General features: G+C 34.8%; 3 protein-coding genes across 10 annotated transcripts; all 3 read right to left on the reverse strand.

Annotated features, from left to right (window-relative positions):
* Positions 1-1643: 1643 nt before the first annotated feature.
* On the reverse strand, positions 1644-8440 carry LOC110665716 (uncharacterized). 6 transcript variants are annotated; one of them, XM_021825950.2, is made up of 15 exons: positions 8235-8440; positions 8108-8160; positions 7982-8019; positions 7787-7871; positions 7247-7334; positions 7092-7162; positions 6835-6904; positions 6360-6422; positions 5968-6039; positions 5768-5869; positions 5386-5460; positions 4480-4596; positions 4286-4402; positions 3581-3637; positions 1644-1884 (listed from the first exon to the last, which is right to left on the reverse strand). In XM_021825950.2, the coding sequence occupies exons 1-15, from the start codon at positions 8343-8345 to the stop codon at positions 1825-1827; spliced, it is 1179 nt and encodes a 392-aa protein (XP_021681642.1). In that variant the 5' UTR covers positions 8346-8440; the 3' UTR covers positions 1644-1824. The 6 variants fall into 6 exon arrangements, with proteins under 6 accessions (XP_021681642.1, XP_057988890.1, XP_057988889.1 ...); XM_058132907.1 differs by having other exon boundaries at positions 1644-2399; positions 5968-6048; positions 8235-8423; XM_058132906.1 differs by having other exon boundaries at positions 1644-2402; positions 5968-6048; positions 8235-8423.
* A 1078-nt stretch (positions 8441-9518) lies between these two features.
* Positions 9519-10237, reverse strand: LOC110665719 (uncharacterized). Its single transcript, XM_021825959.2, has one exon. It carries the CDS (start codon positions 10099-10101, stop codon positions 9667-9669), a length of 435 nt encoding a protein of 144 aa, XP_021681651.1. The 5' UTR covers positions 10102-10237; the 3' UTR covers positions 9519-9666.
* Positions 10238-10785: 548 nt separating this feature from the next.
* Positions 10786-18571, reverse strand: LOC110665718 (pyrophosphate-energized membrane proton pump 2). 3 transcript variants are annotated; one of them, XM_058132911.1, is made up of 15 exons: positions 18369-18571; positions 17180-17513; positions 16531-16734; positions 15978-16129; positions 15745-15892; positions 15540-15672; positions 15107-15279; positions 14852-14972; positions 14380-14567; positions 13738-14175; positions 12990-13154; positions 12738-12893; positions 12375-12486; positions 11721-11940; positions 10786-11191 (listed from the first exon to the last, which is right to left on the reverse strand). In XM_058132911.1, exons 2-15 carry the CDS (start codon positions 17276-17278, stop codon positions 11092-11094), a joined length of 2409 nt encoding a protein of 802 aa, XP_057988894.1. In that variant the 5' UTR covers positions 17279-17513; positions 18369-18571; the 3' UTR covers positions 10786-11091. The 3 variants fall into 3 exon arrangements, with proteins under 3 accessions (XP_057988894.1, XP_057988893.1, XP_057988895.1); XM_058132910.1 differs by having other exon boundaries at positions 17180-17504; positions 18369-18549; XM_058132912.1 differs by lacking the exons at positions 17180-17513; positions 18369-18571 and having other exon boundaries at positions 15978-16122; positions 16531-16671.
* Between the last annotated feature and the right edge of the window lie 3165 nt (positions 18572-21736).

A 21736-nucleotide genomic window follows, 5' to 3' on the forward strand; every position in this document is an offset into this window, starting at 1 on the left:
CGATCAGATTTATGTAAGTAGGGTAGTCATGATCTGAATTCTCACATCATTATGAAAAAAAAAAAAAAGAAAAATCAGTCTTATCTTTTATCCTTACCTTCCAGGATTTCTGGTCTTCTAAACTTTGTTAACCTTAAATCTTTCTCTAACTTGGAAATTGGAGAGTAGACCTTATATATATATATATATATATATAGTCATTGATGAGGTCATAGACCTAAGTAATACGTATATATGATAAAGCTATCATTTAAAACATCCACAAACTTGAGTCTTTGTTTAGTTTTGCTCTTTTCTCCAGGAGGAATGGAAAACTGGTCTGTCCCTTTTTCTCTATTCTTTTGTAAGGATGTTGAGGAACGATTGAGGTGGCTTTGAACCATCTCTGCTGTGTAATGCATCTTCACTTTAATGAACATTTTCTATACCTAAAAAAAAAAAAAAAAAACTTGCTGATAGAGTCCAAGGTCTTTATAAAAAAAAAAAAAAAAAACTCGACTTGAAAAAAAAAATAAATTTAATTTATTATGAATTTATAATATAAATATAAAAATTTTACATATTTTATATGTAGATCGTAATATATATATATTAAAATTTTACGATAGATTAAATCTAGACAATATAAAGAGGATGAAGTGGATCAGATGGATTTCAAGTTTTTTCTTATATTAATTAATTAAAAATTTGAAAAAATATTTAAATGTATAATAATATTTTATGTTATTTTATATACTAAAGTATAACATATTTAGAGCGAAGAAAAGTTTCAATCGATCGAGACAATAGAAGGGACAAATAAGCCGTTGGGCTTTGCAGTATCAATAACTCTTGGACAATTTCTCAGCTCCAGTCTTCAGGTTGCAGACCAAGTTGTCCATATTAAATTGAGCTAGTGCAGTGATACATTATCGTTGTTGTTTATGTAAAAACTACTACACAACTTGAAAGAAAAAATTGGAAGTGCCGCTTTGAAGAATTTGAGTTTAACAAAATCAAATATTTGCATCTAAATTTATATATTTATTACACATATTTTAATTAATTTTATATATTTTAATATAAATATTTAATTTAATAATTATTAAATTCGTTCTCATACGATCTCAAACTTTTATATAAGTAATTGTTTTTTGCATTGTATCCTCTACTTTTGTTGGTTTCCAATCTTGAAGTTTCTGGTATTTAGCCAAATGGCACATTGTCCATAATTTGGAACCAGCCTATTCCCTTTTCTTTCCACCATTCCAGCAATGCAAGAAATCCTGGAGACTAGAGCATCCCAAGGACTTCATTCATGTTTAAAAAAAAAAAAAGTTCCAACTAGTACTTGCACATGCATTTAAAATCGCCTTTCGGAACTAAAATTAAATAAGAACCAGGCCTGCCTAAAGCAACACTTCGAAGGAAAATAGCATTAACTTCTCCGTCATTGATGAAAATGAGGAGGTTTCTCAACTAACGCAATATGCATAATTACTTAATCAATCAATTCAACAAAGCCTCCATATCCATGCCAATGGCAGGAAAATAATCAATGATTTCCATATTGTATTTGTAGCACAACACTCAGCATCTCCCTGAGGATGGATAGCAGAGTCATTCTTACCCAAAAAGAAGCCACGTTTACAATGAAAAACAGCTGAGAAAGAAGTCATTGTCACATTTCATTTGGTTATCACAACAGCTGAGAAAGAAGTCAGTCACATTTCATTTGGTCATCACAAAATTTAGTACCCTTTTAAGAATTCAACAGTGATCCAATTAAACTACGGTTGATGCTTTTAGATGCCCAATGTACAAGCAATGAAATAAACAATGTCATCATTTTCTAGCATAACGATCAACAAATGCCTTCGCTTTCTCTGGTGCAAAAAACCGAGCCTGCTCAAAACATACACAAGTAAGCTATAATGTTTAAGGCCTAATCACACTACAAATCCAAACTTTTTCCACCTTTTGTGTTTTAATCCGATGGTTTCAATTTTGACCCAATTGACCAAATCTTTAAAGATTGAAGAAATTGTATCCAAATTTGAAATTGAATTTGGGAAAAGTGCGGTCCTGCTGATGTGGCATGCAATGTGGCATTTTTTATTATTAAATGTGGAGCCCACATGCCACATCACTTAAAATTGAAACAAAGTCTCTCTCTCTCTCTCTCTCTCTCTCTCTCTCTCTCTCTCTCTGCACTAGAGTGTGACACCGTAAATAAAACAGAGAATTCATTGCAGCCAAAACACCAGCTGCGCTGCAACCTAATTTCTCACAAACTTTGTAAATTGCCAAGTGGGTTAATGTTTCAATGGCATACCCAAAAGCTCTGGCTATTGCTTGCTTTGATCTCTCACAATTTACTGTTGCTTGCTTTGATCTCTCACAATTTATCCAGCACCATCCTGCTAGCAGATTATAGTGACAGAACTCAAGGCCAAGGAATGGATGATGAAACTAATGAATGTCCATGAAAATGCTGAAGGTACCAAAAATGCCTTACTCTGCATTCAAAGGCTTTTCCTAGGAGCAAAGTACGTGAGCTTTTTGCAGGCATGATTCGATGTGCGAAGTATGTAATAATAGTGTAATGGTTTTATGCCATTTGTCGTGGGACTGCTTAAAATGAAGGGACCCTAAAGTAAGCTTCTTGGTTATTTGTTATAGTGATTAATATTGATAAGAATTCTTTACTATACTGGTTTCTCTACAAACACTATGTAAGTTTCTAAGTTTCTCTCCCCAATGGTTGCCAAGCAAGAACTAATTCTCAATGTGAAGTTAAGTACAAATAGAAGCACCTGGAAAAATTTGCACCTCTTGTTCTCCATTTTAGCATAGAGAACTAGAAGAGAAATATATTAGATTGCTAACCTGAACTAGAAAGACAACATGCAGTAGCTATTTTTTGTTGTATTCATCATATATATATGCTCTGTTTTGTTTATGATGTGACGAGAGAGAGAGAGAGAGAGAGAGAGATTTTTAATTTTTAAGCAATGTGGCATGTGGGCTCCACATTTAATGATAAAAATGCCACATGGCATGCCACATCAGCAGAACCATATTTTCCCCAAATTCAATTTCAAATTTGGATACAATTTCTTCAACCTTTACAGATTTGGTCAATTGGGTCAAAATTGAAACAATTGGATTAAAACGCAAAAAGTCGAAAAGGTTTGGATTTGTAGTGTGATTAGGCCAATGTTTAAACTATAACTTGAAAATTGGCGTGAAACAAGTCACGCTGATACCAATGGTAAATGCATTACAAACAAGAATTAGCTATAGAACAATTTCATAATTTAATATAACATAAAAAGATGTTTTATGGTTATCCAGTCATGTGTTTGTTTTTATTACTCTGTTCACATCACAAAGGATTCCACAGACCACAAAACCATTGCTGGTTCACACATGCAAGCAGATAAACATTATACAACAGTCAGCTCAAATGCGTTTTGCTATTATTAGGTTGCATTGAAACATGGAAAGGGTGCTATATGCATGAGGCTGAGTATGTGGCGTGCATGTGTTATGTGTCTCTGTATATTTGAAGCAGTTAGCAGCGCAAGCAGATACTCACTTGTATAAACATCCTTTCTGCATCTCCAACATTGCCGTTCTCTTTCAATATAATTCCCTGCAGAAGCAAACATAAAAACAAAATTTATATGCAAGTACTCATCATGGTGCAGGACAATATGTAGACCATTTTCATGTCTTGCTATTCAAGAAAAACCAAAAGCAACAAACTGCTTAGCATATTCAGTTCTCTCGATTGAAGAGTATGAAAATGTTTCAGCCCCAATGACTACTTATCACTTAATTTCTAGAAATCTAATCAGGAGTGGAGAATTATACACATGAATGTATTTATTCCCAGGTCTGAAGGTTTTGAGAACAAAGCTTCTAGTCATTAGATCACTGTAAAAGTATCTGCACGCCATTTTCATAGTTAATAGTCTCTTACATGTGCAGAAAATGTTGTGGTTTTTGGTATATGAAGGAAAATTGGCCCTCCAATGATAATAGAACCTGGTACTTTCCTAACTATCTTGAAGTATTTCCTTAATGCAGATAGCTAATTGTACCCACGTTACCTGAAGCTTTGTTCTCTAAAATACACCTTTATTAGTCCGCACCAATTCTCAATTAAAGAAATACATACATCGAGTCAAAGCCTATCTAAAATTATTCAAGTGGGAGGAAAATCTCAAACTACTCAACAATCAATTCTCCGGGAACACAAGAGGAGAAAAGGTTATAAAAAAACACACATAAATCTAACCTTTGCTAGGTAAACCCGAAAGTCATTAGGGTGACTGGAGATCAGCTGATCATAAACAGATACAGCATCACTCACATGTCCCCAGTCTGAATAGACCTTTCCAAGAAGCAAGTCAACCTGAAAATTAATTTCATTTAAAAATTAAGCAAAGTAAAATTTTTTGTAAGAAAAATATTACCATGAGAGCAACTCACCTGAATAGGGTCCACCTCTGATTCAGTTTCCATGGCATTGCCATCAGCTTTAATACCAATGCCACTTGGTTTTTCAGAATTCAGGCGTTCACGAGAAGCCAGAAGGATCTGAACAGCCTTCATAAAAGGAAAAAGAAAAAGAGTTAATAAATACTTTGAAATATTAAATGCTACAGGCTATAAATCTTCACAATCCAATGGGGACAAAGGCAAAATCCTAGACTGTTGATTTCAACGTTTTTGTGAAGTACAGAATTGTAATACAAAAACTAAGAACCATCAACAATTTTCTTCAAATCCACAAAAGAAACAATAAGCTAACACCATTTTATTTATGTGTTTAAAGCAAACCTGCACATATGAATGACAACCTTCACTTACAGGCACCTAACATAGCATTGCAAGGATGGGAGTCCCAACAAAACTCTCCTAAATGCCAAGAAACCCTTGAAAAGAAATAGAAGTCCACCGCCCAAGTAAAATTCTCTAACTGCAAAATATTAAGAGAGACTACAAGCAAGAGATGTACAGACATGAGTTGTGTCCTCTGACCAAAAATTGCAGAATGATACTACAATTTCAAGAAACTGAGATTGGCCAATGGCTGAAAGCAGCAAAAGTAGGTCCATTGGTCCAACATTTGGGACAAGTTCACGATGAAGTACAAAAAATACAAGCAAAACCATCTCATAGCAAATATTCGAATCTCCACATTCAGCAATATATACTCAAAATTTATAAAAAAAAAGGAGTCCAAATCAGGTTTTAGTTTTCCTTTTAAACTTAATCCACTGGAGTGTATTAGCATTACTTGAAATACCATAGCATACAATCCCCAAGGTATATGCAAATCCACTATTAATCATTTTGAATTAAGGAACTGTACAATGTATCCATTATCCATACCTCATCCGGTTTCTTAGCAGCAAGCAATGCATTGGTAAGACCACGTAGAACTTCAAAATTGACATTCTTAGAGACCTATCATGCAAAACAACAGGGCATGAGTGAACATACCACAAAAGAGTGGGAAGGCAAAGATCAACCAAGGAATATGAATAACAATGTTCCTACAATAAGTCGCTTCACTCCTATATAGTGCCACTTGGGTATTTGACTTCATTTATATATATGACTTAATTGTTATATACAATTGTGTATTTGATCAATTATCATTTTTTTAATGTATGATGATGCTATGTTGTTTTAGATTTGGCCACCCCTAACAAATTGTTAGATCCGGCCTTGAGTAGAAAGTAAAGAATGACAAGCATCTAGAAACACTGACCATCACAGATATCCTGTATGCATTAGCACTTCCCTCATAATCTTTGAGCACATATTTAACTTCCCCAAGCAAACGAAAAACTTCAGGGTCAGTGGGTTTCTCCTGGAAATTTCAATTTAGTGAATGAATAACTTTCTAAAGAACACAAGTTGAGCAAACTGAGGGCACATGTAACACATCACACTTAGGATGCTGTAAACCTTTGCCAAGTCCTGAAGCAGAGAGGAAGCCCGAGCATACTCTCCCAATTCTGCCAAGGTTACAGCAGCTCCCTGCAAGACCTCTTGAATGAATTTCAAATATCTGGGCACAAAGGAACAGAAGGCAAACGAGGGAACTTGTTTGTACATACAATAAGCAATCATATAATGCCTATTATGAAGGGAAAAAAAACAAAAGAGCAAAAAGCAACCATCAAAATGTTGATTTCTTTAAATTTGTCTTTCCAAAGTTAATGATAGGCATAACAGGCAACAATAGAGTGTTTCAACTCAAGCATAAATAAAGGATGAAGTAATTCTAAAACAATAAAAGCAATAATGCTCAACACACACACACACACAAGAACTATTATTTAAATTGTGTGACTCACTTCAAGTGCGGTAGGATCTTTAGAGGAGACAGCAAGTGTTGCCTCATATTGTTTCAAACGAGCCTGCCACATGAAAGAAAATGAAGGTGTTAAAATTTTTTCGTCATTCATAGGAAAACAAAGCAACAACAAGAATAAAAATGGTTGATAACAAATTAAGTAATTAACTATCTCTGTGGTTAATTGATGATCATCATTGGGTTGGCATGGATTGGCTCAAAAATTGTAGAAAACCATTCGTCCAGTAGAAGACAATATGTGCATATAACTTATTAGTGATTATAAATATTGTTTATAAAAATGACAAAAAGGATGTAGTAGTTAAAAAATGGTTTGCATATAACTTAGCATTGGTGAAGCAAAACATATTTTAGCATACTGGTTAATAAATCAGCAAAATAGACTTTAGTTTAACTCAATTCGTTCAAATGCTTTTCCACCAAAATCCATCCGAAGATTAGCTTCCCACCAATACCTGAAGAGTAGCTTTCTCTTCTTTGGATAACTTTTTATCAACTACTATAGCATCTTCAAGGGGACCATCACTGAAAAGTAGAAGACAGCATAAAAATGAAAACATGCTTTACAGAAAGGGACTAACAAAATATGGTTAAATAAAGAAAATATTATGAGAAACAACTTACAATCAAGCAGTCTTGGCCAGAAATACACAGAAAGAATGCCTTATAAAGAGAGACAAAATAAGAAAACCTTTAAATCATTATAACATACCTTCCAGAAGGAAGAAAGTCTCCAAGTGCAAAAACCAGACCGAAGACAAGAACAGCTACTCCTACTCCAATCTATTCCATATTTGAAGTTTGATTATTGATGCTGTGCATGCATTTCCAAAATGGAATTTCATAGACAATGGCATTTGCATTTACCTTAGTGCCAAGTCCAATTGTCTTCTTCTCAGATTTAACTGGTGCATCATAGTCGATCTCATCTGCCTTTCTCTGTTCAAGTGCTGACCTGAGTAGTTACAGAAGGAATGATCCTCAGCGGAAAGAACTGCAAAAATGATGAAAAGCAAGCAAATCTCACCAATCAACCGTTGTCATTTAATGGGAAAAGGTAACTTGAATTGATGATAAGTAACCAATCAAAATAGAATTGTAAAAGCAATAAAAAAAATTGGTAACAAAAGAAGTACTGAAGCAATACAAGGAGGAAACCATAGGGTACAGTAGTATACTAATGTATGACAGTCAATTCTACAGAAAGACCAATTTCTGGCATAACCTGGAATGCAAATGCATGCATGCAACAATCAGATAAAACGAATGGTTGCATGTGGTAGAATACATAGTACATAATTCAGATAATTAACAATCACAATTCTGTAAAAAGAGGAAAGAAGATAAATAGAATAGTGTGTTTCGTGCATCCCAATTCTGTAAAAAGCCGAAGCGGATGAAATGCACCTTTTAACTGCTTCCAGGCGTTCCTCAAACTCAATGTCCATGGATTTTGACTTTCCATCAAAACGAGAACTTAAACCAGGTGCCTCTAAAAGGAAAATTCATGTTATGTAAATGAGGCAAAACCTATGAACAATGAAAAGAAGATTTTGAAGAAACAGGGAAAACTGTTTGAATATGAAAGCAAGATATTCTTACGAGTAGGTAGAGGGGTAGATTGTTTAGTGGTGGATTTCCTGCACAGGAAAAAAGAAAAGATATAACAAGTAAGAAAAGAAAAAGAAGCAAACAATTTTGCAAATGGGAATTGGAAGAAAATAATACCTTTGTTGTAACGCCATACCTTTGTCCTCCCTAGAGCTACTAACTTTCTTTGTCTGAGTAATTGAAAATGAAGCAGTGGGTGCCAAGGAAAAGGAATACAGATAAAGTAAAGAAAGCAAAAGCATACCTTGTTGTTGTTGGGGTCGTTTTTGGCGCCAAAACCACGCTTTGGCTTAGAATTGGAGCACTGAACACGAAATCTTGGAAAGCTACAACTTGCCATTGCCGTTATCGACATTTTCTTCCGTCTGTTCTCGATTTCTGACTAATTTCAGCGTTGTCAAATTAACAAGCGGGGGATAAGGTTCACGCTTTATTTATTTATTTCTCCTGTTTCGTCGTGCGATATCTGTGTTGGATGGATGGGCGGGCGGGTTGTAATATAATCCGAATAGTTTGTCTAAAAGATCCGGTTTCAAAATCGCAAATTCACATAGATACATGGACAAAACTCAGCTCGTGGATAAATCTAATTGAACAATATACTCACTCAATAATTTCATGCTTTTTCCACCATACATAATAATTAAATTCAATCAAATTCTTGATTATTTTTAATAGGCAACCGCTTTTAAATAAAATATTAAATCCTTCTTAATTAAATTATATTGATTTGTTTTAGAATTAATTTGAAAAATGTAACTCATCTCAACTGTCATATTTGAAAGAATTGATCCATATATGATAATATTATTATGACTCTAATTACAGGGCAATTTGTAATTCTCCAAAATAATCCATATATAATCGTAGAGTCTCAAATCTCAATAATTAACTTTTTCTTTTTTTTTTATATAGTTCTCCAAAATGGCTAAATCCATATCAGAGATGCACGTTTGCGCAATTGACGTTTATTAAAGCTTTATAATAATAATAATAATAATAATAATAATAGTAATAATATCACTTCCACCTAGGCCTTAAATTAATACATAGAAAACATTTATGTTTAAAAGGACAAACAACTATTTATATAAAGAAGACAATCATCAAATATAGCAATGGCTGTTCCCTTAAATATGAGAAGCAAGCATAAAGGACCCATCCTTGGGCTTGTACTCCATCACATCATATGCATCTCAATCTTTCAGACCAAAAAGACTTCCAGGTGAAGTTCAAATCTTCGTTCCCAATAAACATCAAAGTTGTGAGCCAAGAAAAGAATTTGGAGCCTTTGGAATAAATTACCCTTTTCTTTTTTTTTTTGAAGAAATTGGAGTAAATTACCCTTATTCCTCAACTTTTACCATCAGGGAATCAGCACAAGGTTTAATTTTCTTAAATGAAAACAAACTTGTTTCTTCCCGTTAGCCAAAAAAAAAAACATTGAATATTTGATTATTCCCGAGGGAAAAAAGGTTGTGTGAAACTGCTAAAAACTGGAAAATGTTCATCCTAGGCAGACCATTCCTTTGCATCACAAACTAATATAATAACTCCAATCAAAATCTCCTAAGTTTACCACTGAACAACACATCATTACTCAGTAACAAATTGCCTAAAATGACTACAATTCAAGACCACCCAAGGCCATTCAAGTACATCTTAAATCCCTTCAATCAAGAAGGCGGCTTAGTGGCACTTGTTACAGCATTCCAAATCCGGCCAATACCCCCAATAACATGAGGCCAAACACTTTCAATCCTCCTCAAAGCAGTCCCAGAAGCAACCCCAATAGCGAAAGTTTCAACATACCCAGGCTTGGAATCCAACTTCATATCAAGAACAGCGACTCTGTTGTTGACCACATCAACCTTTCTTGATGTCTCAGCCATGAACTTGTCTTTCCTGTTCTTATTGTTAGCTGAGATAACCCTAAAGACTACATTCTGGAGATCTTCAATGACCTTGAGGGACGCTTCTTGAGAATCCAGGCCTTGAGATTGGTAGTGCGAAATTAGTTCTTGAGGGGTTGGTGGCTTCTTCTTGGAGGGTTTGTTGTTATCCTTGGATGGGGTTTGAGGGGTAGCATTCGGGATTGGCGGTTGTTCCATTTTAATTTACTATGAAGGAAGCAAGCAAGGAGCAGATGCCAGATGGAGCGGAGATGGGTTTTTTAAGGGCACCAAATGTTAAAGAGAAGAGAACCCCTACTCCGAAAATTGAGTCTTTCTTTGCGAGAGGGTTGGGTTGGGTTGGATAATGGGTTTTGGACCCTTCGACAAAAGGAAATGGATTTGGTTTGGGCTTCTTAGCACTTATGCTATTTACATGGAGGCAAGAATTTTCTCAAACTAATTCTAAGTAGACGATTTATTTATTAAAATTTGTAATGCCAATTAAACCAAAGTAGAATTCATGGGTCACTGAAAAAAAAACCGTCATGGGGGCCCTAGTTATCAAATCTAACCACCAGAACCATCCCAAATCAGATGATTTTTAGATTATGCTAAAGATAACTATTTTTATATATATGCTTGTGATTATAGACGTTTCAGATTATAACAAAGAAACTAGGTATCAATAACGCGAATTTTTCATTATTTCTATAAATCCAAAAACAAGAAATTGCATAAATCATGTTTCCAATTATGATTTCTAAACGAGTAACTCTACATACACCATGAGGCATTGCCTCCTATTATTATCCCATTTCAGGGGATACGACCAAAATGATTCGGCAATGGATCTTTCCGAGAGCAATCCTGCTAGCGCTTGTAACACAATCAAGGCAGGCCTCATCCACCAACAGTAACATTTAAATTGAACATAATTCTCTCCTTTGCATCAAAAATGCTCTCCAGGTGCAAGTACACTACAAAAATAAAATTTGCATCTACTAACCACTTCATTCAGCAGTCAAATAACTTCTCTTATTTGGTTTTAAAAACTGGCAAATTCAGTATCGCTAGCAATTAGGCACCCTTGATGTACATCAAATACCTATCTGTATATTTGCAACACAAAAAAAAAAAAAACCCTAAAAATTCCAACGATTAAGGGTGCTTTATACTCTTTGAACTGCGGTAGATATCAACTACTCTTCACAGAAAGACAGGCGCCATGACTAGCGTGATTGTTGCTAACATTTTTATAAGCACATGAAGTGAAGGCCCAGCTGTGTCTTTGAACGGGTCTCCTACACTGCACACCATGCAAACAATACCAAAATCACATCCAAGTATCCAGAAATTAACAAACCAGAAGATAAATATATAATAGCTATGTGTCACACACACACACACACACACACATATATATTTGACAGGGTTGACAAGATTATTGCAGCCCTTCTAGGGATTTCCCCTTCCTTGAAACAAAAGCTCATTACTTAACTAGTTAGAAATAGTGACTAATTAGCAATAGGACATCTGACATGGTTGGAAGGAATAATGCCTCCTATCATATAGAAAGAGAGGATTCATCCAAAAAATAGACTAGGGACACTCAGCAACTTTTCCTTCAGTAACAGTTGATAACCATGCATAGGTGCAGAAAGAGATGCTTACATCTTCAATCACCCTAGCCCTTGCACATACTAAAGAACCATCATTCTCTTCAGAGGCAATTGCCATTCTAATTCTAATTTCTCTTATTCAAAATTCCATTTTAGATTCTGTTAGTGCCAGTTACCTCCAATTGTAAAACAACATCAGACAATGTCAAGACTTACGTATCTCCAGTAACTGCTGCTTTATGACAGTTACTCCCCTTGCCTCCAAGAGCCCCTGTCTCAATATACTTCTTTGCATTATCCCATGCACCACCAGCTGTATTTAGGAAAAGAGCCATAAGAATGCCAGAAACTGTTCCAAACATCAGCATGGAAGCCACAACTTTAGCCCCAAGTAGAGGATGCCCCGTATAGTACCCTAAAATCCGGAACAGAAAACCTGCAAGCAATAGAAAGAAAATTAATATACAAAATAAATGGTAGTAATGCAATAATGGAATAGGCTTAAGAAGAGGCTCTAATATCACTATGAGATTATAATCCCAACTTTATTTGCAACCTCAATTACTTTCAAAAATACTTTTTAAAAAAAGAGATGTTTTCCATGCATAAAGCCATTAGACCCAACAGATTCACAAATAACATAGGTATGCTTTCTCACATATAGGACACATTCTCTGTGATATAATATCGGTCACTTAAGACTTCCCACAGCTAACATAACTAACATAAGCTCTTACAGAACAATAAGTTTCAAAACCAACACAACTAACATAAGCTCTTACAAGATACCAATAGAAGAAAAATTGAAATATTAAAGATTAAACAGGACAAAGGAAAAAGGGGAAAATTAAAACAAGATGATTAACCTACCAACTACAATAGGTGATATAATAGCCAAAGCACCAGGCTTAATCATCTCCCTCAAAGAAGCAGATGCCACAATTGCGACACAGCGACCATAGTCTGGTTTCTCCTTGTAGTCCTGACATGAAAATGTTAAAAAAGTGCATTATTTGGAATCCAGAGCCTAACAGCAGAAGGAAAAAAGCACAGGAATGGGGAAATTCTATAACGCACTAGCTGTCCAAGAGGATAGTGCACCTCGCCTCACAATCATGTGGGATCCACTAATAAAATTAGTCTGTGGAGTGTGGATCCAATATGATTGAGAGAAGGTGTACTATTTTCAAGCTGATTAGATGCAATGAATAATTCCTATTGGAAGACACTCACCATAATACCAGGCCTCTCAATAAACTGCCTCCTTACTTCATTAACAACCTCCTGAGCAGTTCGGCCAACAGCTGAGCAGGCCCATGCACTGAATAAGAAAATAAGCATAGAGCCCAACAATCCACCAATAAAAACTTCAGGAATGGCAATATCAACCTGAAGGGAATTGAAATTATGAAAGTAAGATGAAATGTGCCAAAGCGTTAAGGACATAAAATAATTAGGTCAAGGTACAATTATATAATTAGTTACCTGGTTGAAAGGTTCATGGGAAAATGCAGCAACCTCATCCATATAAGCACTAAATAGAAGGAAAGATGCAAGTGCTGCAGATCCAATGGCAAAACCTTTGGTTGTAGCTTTTGTTGTGTTTCCAACCGCATCAAGAAGATCAGTAATCTCCCGAACACTTTCTGGCTGCATGAGGTACATTTGCATAATATATATTGGACATTTATATAACAAATTTTGAACAAACTAAGAAAGAAGAGCAATATGTTATCTAGGGGTGAGCAATCGGTTCAAACCAAACCGAACCGAACCGAATTAAATTATCAAAACCGAACCGTCAATTTTAGAAACCGAACCGAACCGAAATTAGCGAAAAACCGAATCAAACGATCAGTTTGATTTTTGATTGATTTTTTAATTTAAACTTGACTTTGAAGTTATTTGGTCTAATTTTAACTTTGGTTTGAACCTAATAACCATTAATCAATGAAATTAAATAATTAATATATATAAAATTAAATATAATTCATAAATTTTTCATAAAAATAAATTAATTAAAAAATCGATTCGGTTCGATTTAGTTCGATTTGACTATATAAATCACTATTTTTTCTCTTCAAAAAATTTTTATAAATTTAAACCAAACCGAACCGATTAACTTAAAAACGAACCGATTGAACCGAATTGAATCGGTTTTTGAAGCTCAGCCCTAATGTTATCCCCGGATTGAGCCAAATTTTCAACAAAGGCAACGATGATCAATTGTTACCTGCTGACTCATCTCTACAATTCCACCAGCATTGTCAGCTATGGGACCAAACATATCCATTGTAAGAACGTAGGCAGCAGTACTGAGCATTCCCATTGTTGCTACAGCAGTACCAAACAAGCCACCAGTTGGCTTTCCAGCTTCATCCACCAGACCAGAGGTGTGACCCAACCAAAAAGCTGAGACAATAGCTATACTAATGACAAGAACAGGAAGAGCTGTTGATTCCAGACCCAAACTAACTCCAGCAATTATGTTAGTCCCATGACCCGTGGAGCTAGCAAGAGCTAATGTGCGTACAGGTTCATGCTTGTAGTCAGTATAGTATTTGGTGATCCAGACAAAAATATATGCCGTGATGATACCAACCAATCCACACAAGGCAAAGTTAAACCATGCTGAAGGTGCTTGTTCAGTATAAAGCATCCAACGGGTAGACTGCAAAGCAATATGCAAAACACAGGCCATCTGTTAGAACTCAAACATTTTAAAGACAAAAATGCTGCTTGATCAAGTCTGGATACGAAGGCTCAGCAATATATTATTAAAGGAAAAATAATGACAAATAAAACAATGAAATAGCAGCACCAGCTAACAATTAAAGAGAACATAAAAATCTTTCAATTCTAGAAGACATATTACCGCACCAAATGTGAGAACTGCCAAAACTAATGTAACAGAGTATCCTTTCTGAAGGATTGCCATTGGATCCTCTATAGGAGACTTTACACTAGAATCACGTGCACCCCTTATTGAAAGTATTCCGATTGAAGAAATAACCAGGTCAAAAGAATGAATAACAAGAGGAAACAAGATGAAGCCAGAAGGATCTGCAAGAAATTGGACATCAATGAGTCTACAAAAGAAGACACATGGCCTTACTGGAACAACAATATATAGACAAAACCATCACAAAATCCAGATAATTAAGCATGTCAATTACAGAAAAGAGTGAGAGAGAGAGAGAGAGAGAGAGAGAGAGAGAGAGAGAAGCTTTGCTACATCCTAGTTCAGTATAACACCAATATAAAAACGTGATTAGATGATCATAACAATCCTCAGGCTTATGGAGAAATTGTAGAACAAATACAAATAAGTATATAAAGATGCTTGCCCTCAATTTTGCAACGTTGAGCCATTGTTCCTCCAAGTATCATTGCGCTTATTATTTCGGCAGCAATACTTTCAAAAAGATCAGCACCTCGAGCAGCACAATCACCCACATTGTCTCCAACCTTTTTACACAACAAGTTCAATATTCAAAAGAAACTTATTAGAATTTCATTAAAGCAAAACTAGTGAACTGTACTAAAAGCATCATTAGAACAAGAAGTCCCCAACATCAGCAAAGAAAGAAAGGGGTAAATACCAAATCTGCAATTACTGCAGGATTTCTAGGATCATCTTCAGGGATTCCCTGTTCTACTTTTCCAACAAGGTCAGCCCCAACATCAGCTGCTTTGGTGTATATTCCACCACCTAACTGAGCGAACAGGGCAACAAAGGAAGCTCCAAAGCCATACCCCACGAGGAGAAGGGGTACTGAAAGAGAAAAACAAGAAAATGAGCCAAAATATCAGATTCAACTACCAACACAAATGGTTAACAGTGCTGCAAAACACACCATCCTAGGTGATAGTGATTCAACAACATTATATGGTTGCCATCTTGAGAATATGAGAACAAGAAAAGAAAAGAAAGAAACCTCAATACATTGAAAATGTAAAAAGAGTATAACTCATTCATATTGATAATGGACTAAGATTCATAACAATTACATCACAAGGGAAGTTATTACGTACAATCAGTAACCTTCATTGAACCTGGAGAATCCACTCCCAACCAAACATAAAATGCAGCATAAAGGATGGCTATACCAATTACAGCCATACCAACAACCACTAGGGCAGAGAAACCACCGGCACGGACAGCTACCTACACAATATATTTCCAGTTAAGACATAATTCACCAAATATAAGAAAACAACGGGCCATAAAAGGGACAACCTGCAGTGCATCTCTAGCTGACCGTCTTGCAGCACTAGAAACTCTAACATTTGCACGAACTGACACCCACATCCCAACATAACCTGCTATACCTGAACATAAAGCCCCCAAAAGAAATGCAGCAACTGTGATATATGCAGATGTCGACCTGCACGAACAGAATGAAAAAATTACCATGACAGATTAAAACATACACATAATGAATTGCTGCAATATTTTACTTATTCAATCACCTCCCAAGGCCAGAAGATTCTTGTTGAGGAGTTGTTGTACGGAACAAATATATGCAGAGGATCACCAGGGCCAGCAACATTGCCATCTTTGAGATTGTCCCATACTGGGTCCTGAAGTAACCTTCAGCTCCATCACGTATTGCATCTGATATCTAGAAAGTAACATAATAAGCTCAGGACAAGAATCCAGCAAGTCTCAAAATTGTGATGCCATTTGCTCCCCAAGTTTTCTCATTTATTGTTCAAATATGATAGAGAACCAAACCAGTACAGACACACACTTGAACAGCGTGCTCTCACTTCACAGTGTATTTCTGATCCCAGAATTTCATCAAAATTCATTTCAAAGCAGTCAAACAACATGTCCAAGCTAAAAGCATCTAGATCCAGAAATTTCATCTGAATATGCTTTTGAGCTAGACAGAACATGTAAAAAGGTATAAAGTAGTAGTGTAGTACTCATTCAATCTAGAATCATTAATTAAAGTACAACACTTTATAAACAATATAGTGATGGATCTCTCTTAGGTTGCACACATTAGAGATGATGTACCTGAGCCATTTCAGAAGGGCCCTCATCCTTTGATAGTACCCACTTAGTAAGATATATCGATAACAGGAAGCTGATGATGCAAATTGTAAAGACAAACACAATGATGGGAGAAGTACTTGCACCAATGTAAAAGATTGCTCCTAAACCCAACAGCAAAAGTATAAAAAGAACACGGACATTTATTCCCATTAGCACTCGAACAATCTGCACAAATAAAATCAATTTAGCCCATGCAAGGAAGAGAGAAAAATCATAACGGAAATGGAAAATGAAACAGAAAATGGAAAGATTGCCGCTTAATTGTCATGACCAAGATTATCTTTCTTGCCATTCAAGCTTTTCCATTTTATCACTGGTAGTTACAAATTGCATTGGCAGTTCCAAAAATCCCATAGCTACACAAGGTTAGATGTCAATGCAATGCCCACAAAAATACAGGTACAAATCATAGTTTAAAGTTCATTCACCAAAAGCAGCAAAAACAACTGTTGCAGTAAAGACCAAGAAACTGTTCCTGGTGGCAAAATAGAGAGGCACACAACCATAGAACAGATGCTTTCATGCCTCCATAATTGGAATCATGTTTCTCATGGCTAAATCAAAATATTTATCACAAAAGAATCCAAACAAGTGAACATTTGTTACTCACAAATGGAGTATAAGGTTTACTACGCATATTGGGGAAAGTCCTTGGCCTCTCTTGGTACGGCCCCAAATTACCACGCTCAACATCATCATCCATCATCATTGTATGGGAAGAATTCACCCTTCGGGCTACAGGAAAAGGACTGTAGTCGTTGCCTTGGGGCAGGTCGCCCCCTGAACTGGGTCTCTGAATTTTGAATGCTCTAAGTTGTCCAGAAATCACTAATGTTTCAATTGATAAGATATAAGAAACCACCAAATTTCTTCTGATGAGCTGCAGAACCAGAAACTAAGCTGCGAAAATATAGATTTTCCAGCTTCAATGGCAACTGAGCATCCTAAAACGAAAATTAATAATTAAACACCATTAAATATTGACAATGCCATGCAGTTTCCAATGTCTGCACATATCATTCAAATGCTATAGTCTATTTGATAAAAACATGACCAGAATCATGAATTCATGGCTTTCTAGATTACTAATCCAAAATATTTGTTTAGTTAAGATTACATAAGATTGATTCACAGAAACAACGTATAAATTATTTGTTGTTTGGAGAGAAGCCAATAATTAAGAGTCCAAATAACTGCAGTAACACGATTGTTGAAAGGAATGCAGATGATGTTCATTGACGTAAATCAGCAATTTTATAAAATGTAATTAGACATATGATATAAGACTATAATAATGGTTTCACGATTATAAACATGAAATTTTCTATCAGTGGTACTGCTCGGTGTCCACTAGGGTTGACCTAGGGCTCCACTCTAGAATAACCACAGTAATCGTGAGCTAACTTAAAAGAATGCAAATGTCCAATTAGGAATCAGCGCATTTCTTATATTTGGTAAATGTTCCGTTTGGTTGCCAGGAAAATAGAACTTTTGGAAGAAAAAGCTCACCCCATAAGTAGAACTTTCCTCTCCATTCCCATATTTTCTCAGCAAGCGCCCACAAGAGAATTTCAAAAAAATAAAAGAGAGAGAGAATTAAAAAGCCTAAGATCTAAGCAAAAAGACAATAGATTCAAACGCGTATAGGGATTCTAAGTAATAAAAAAAACCTAAAAAAATGAAATCAAACAGTGCAACAAGCATAATTAGATCTCAATCAGGGAGGAGGAGAGAAGAAGGAAGATCTATGAGAACAGGAATGCATACAACAAATGTAAAAACGAAGAGGTACAAATTACCTTCTAATAAATGGAGATAAGTGCTGAGACTGCCATGGACAGGAGCACGCTGTGGTAGTTGGATACTTCTCCCCTCTTAGTCCTTTCTCTTTGCCCTCTGCAAATTTGCAGTCTTTCTAGAGAGAGAGTGTGTGTGTGCGCGAGCGAGACGGGAAAAAATAAAAATAAAAATAAAAACAAAAAATTCTTTTGTTATTTTTGCTGGGATATTTTGCTTGGATTATGCTGTATAGAAATCGGTAATTCCATTATTATGGCGCTGTCCACGTGTGACTGGCCATGTCATATTTACGAATAACATTTTGCCACGTCATTTATCTTCTTTTCATATGGAATGTTAATCCAATTAAAGCCTTCTGCCAGTTATAGAATAGTGCTAAAAGATAATGCAGTTTACTTTCTCAAAATTTCAATTATTCTTCACAATATAAAGTATACATTACAATGGGCACTCTTTCTATATAAAATAATTTCTCCGCTAAAATTATTATATTGACTAATAAATTTTAACTCAATATTATTGAATCATTCTCATTCAAAAAATATGAGGTATCATATTTGAATCTTAGTTGCAACCAATTGTATTGAAAAGAAAACGCCAAATACTGCTTCCTTGAGTAGATTTGATTAAATATGATAAAACAGGTGGCTTGGAGCATCTTCGCAAACAAGGCACATATTGTGAGCTCTAATGCCACGACACAAAATTTTTGTATCGGGATCAGCGTACAATTTAAATATTTTTAAATCATTCAAATCTTATCGAAATATATTGAATAAATATATTATTACTTATTAATTATTAATTCTAAAAATAGATAAAATTTAAATAAACAAAACACTAAATAAATAATATAAATATCCCTTAAGTAAACTATGGAGTCTCTATAGATTTCAAATAAAAATTTAAATTGTTCAATAAATTAAACTAATTATTAATCCAATAAAACATAAATTCAGGCATACCATGAGAACAAATCAAAGATTATCCCTTCCAAAAAATAGACTGAATATTTAGATCAGATACAGAATTCTACTGATCTGAAACAGATAACAGAAAGAGAAAATTTGGTTTGAGCTAATGCTCAATGAATGATAATTATAGCACACAACAGAATAGGAATAGACAGACACTTAATTAATTTCACAATAAATTTTCTGTTTAATAAAATCATGCTCATGCTTGCAAAATCATTAATAAAATAATTTCATAAAACATATATATAAAAGGAATTCATTCAATAAAATTTTATGGTATAATACACCAGAGTGATGTGATCAAAGGCCAGATGGTAAGCACGCTATCAAATATTAGATACCTTCCTCCTCCTTCACAGATATCAATACATATAATATTAATGCAAAACATAAATTACAATAATGCATGACTCAGCATTCAACCTAATACCGTGATAGTCCATACAGTGGAGTCAGATAACATATACAGATACTGGACACAGGTAGCAATTCAAAATAGAAAATTAATTTATATAAATCAATCAAAATCAATAAAAAAAATTTTAGATAGCAAATAATAACTGATAGTATAATTTCAACAGTTTATTTCAATAATTTTAGAGAGTCAATAAGATCAAATAAATTCAGTGTAACACATCGGTAAATTTTATAGTCAGATATCAATCAATATAAATATATTAAAAGCTTGTTTCCAGAAACCTGATAGCTCTAATGCAAAGATAATTGACAAAATTAGTTATTTAATCAAAATCGGAATAAAATTCAATAATAAAATAAAACTCTAGAAAATCACATGTAAAATAATTGTTAAAAATTGATTTAAAATTTCATTTAATAACAAATTTAACACTAATAAATTTTAAAAGGGACTAAAACTGTGCCATATACTATAATTACCACTCACTTGGAACCTCCAAAACAATAGCTAGATTCAATAAAAGAAAAATAATTTCGGCTGACAGATTAAATATTCGAATCTCCTGCATATCCAAAATATAGTAAAAATTTGATCAAATAAACTAATATGACAGACCCATTGAATATATTGAAAAAAAAAATTAATATAATAGCAATATATATATATATATAAGAGCAGGCCATCCAATAAAATATTTCTTTTTTTTAGATAAATATATTAAATTATTGTTAGCTAACTAAAATAAATAAATAAATAAAATATTAGATTTCCACATACTTTTCCCCTTAAAAGAAATTCGGTCCCCGAATTTAATCAGACAAAATTTTAACCTGAATAATCAAATAAGTGAGGATATTTTGTTCGCATCTCAAATTATGCCTTCTACGTGACCTCACTACTTGAGTGATTATGCCACAAGACTTTGACCAAAGTAACTTCCTTAGACCGAAGTTTCCTAATCTGTCGATCTAAAATCTGTCGATCTAAAATCTTTACTGGTTGCTCTTCATATGACATATCATCCTTAAATTGTATGGTCTGAGGTTGCAAAATATGAGATGGATCTGGTACATGATATACATGTGCAAAACCAGGTGAAAGGGCTAAACGGTAAGCAACTGCTCCAATTCTCTCCAAAGTTTAAGATAGACCAACAAAATGAGGGCTAAGTTTCCCTTTCTTCTCAAACCTCATGATTTCTTTCATAGGAGAAACTCTTAGAAATACATGATCACCAACCATAAACTCTACATCTTTACGCTTAGGGTCAACATAACTTCTCTATCAACTTTAAGCAGTCAAAAGTCTATCACAAATTAGCCGAACCTTATCTGAAGTTAACTATATCAACTCTGGTCTACTAAGCCTTCTTTCTCCAACTTCATCCCAACAAATTGGTGACCTACACCTTCGACCATATAATGCCTCGTATGGAGCCATCTCTATACTTGCTCAATAACTGTTATTATAAGCAAACTCCACTAAAGGCAAATGATGATCCCAACAGCCACCAAAATCCATAACACATGCATGAAGCATGTCCTCCAACATCTGTATGGTCCTTTCTGACTGTCCATTTATCTGAGGGTGAAAAGCAGTACTAAAGTCTACTCGTGTTCCCAAAGCTTCTTGGAATTTCTTCCAAAATCGAGAAGTAAACTGAGTACCATGATCAGAGACAATGGAAACTAAAATACCATGAAGACTAACAATCTTATCTATATACAACTGTACAAGTTTAGCAAAGTCATATATAGTTTTCACAGGAAGGAAATGAGCAGATTTTGTCAATCTATCCACTATCACCCAAATTGCATTGTAACTACCTCGCGTACTTGGTAAACCCATAACAAAGTCTCATTTCCATTCGGGAATAGGCAACGGCTGAAGTAACCCAGATGGTCTCTGATGTTTTGCCTTAACCTGTTGACAAGTCAAACATTTAGCAACAAAGTCTGCAAAATCACTCTTC

This window comes from Hevea brasiliensis, chromosome 13 (assembly GCF_030052815.1).
Source record: "Hevea brasiliensis isolate MT/VB/25A 57/8 chromosome 13, ASM3005281v1, whole genome shotgun sequence".
Lineage (NCBI taxonomy): Eukaryota > Viridiplantae > Streptophyta > Magnoliopsida > Malpighiales > Euphorbiaceae > Hevea > Hevea brasiliensis.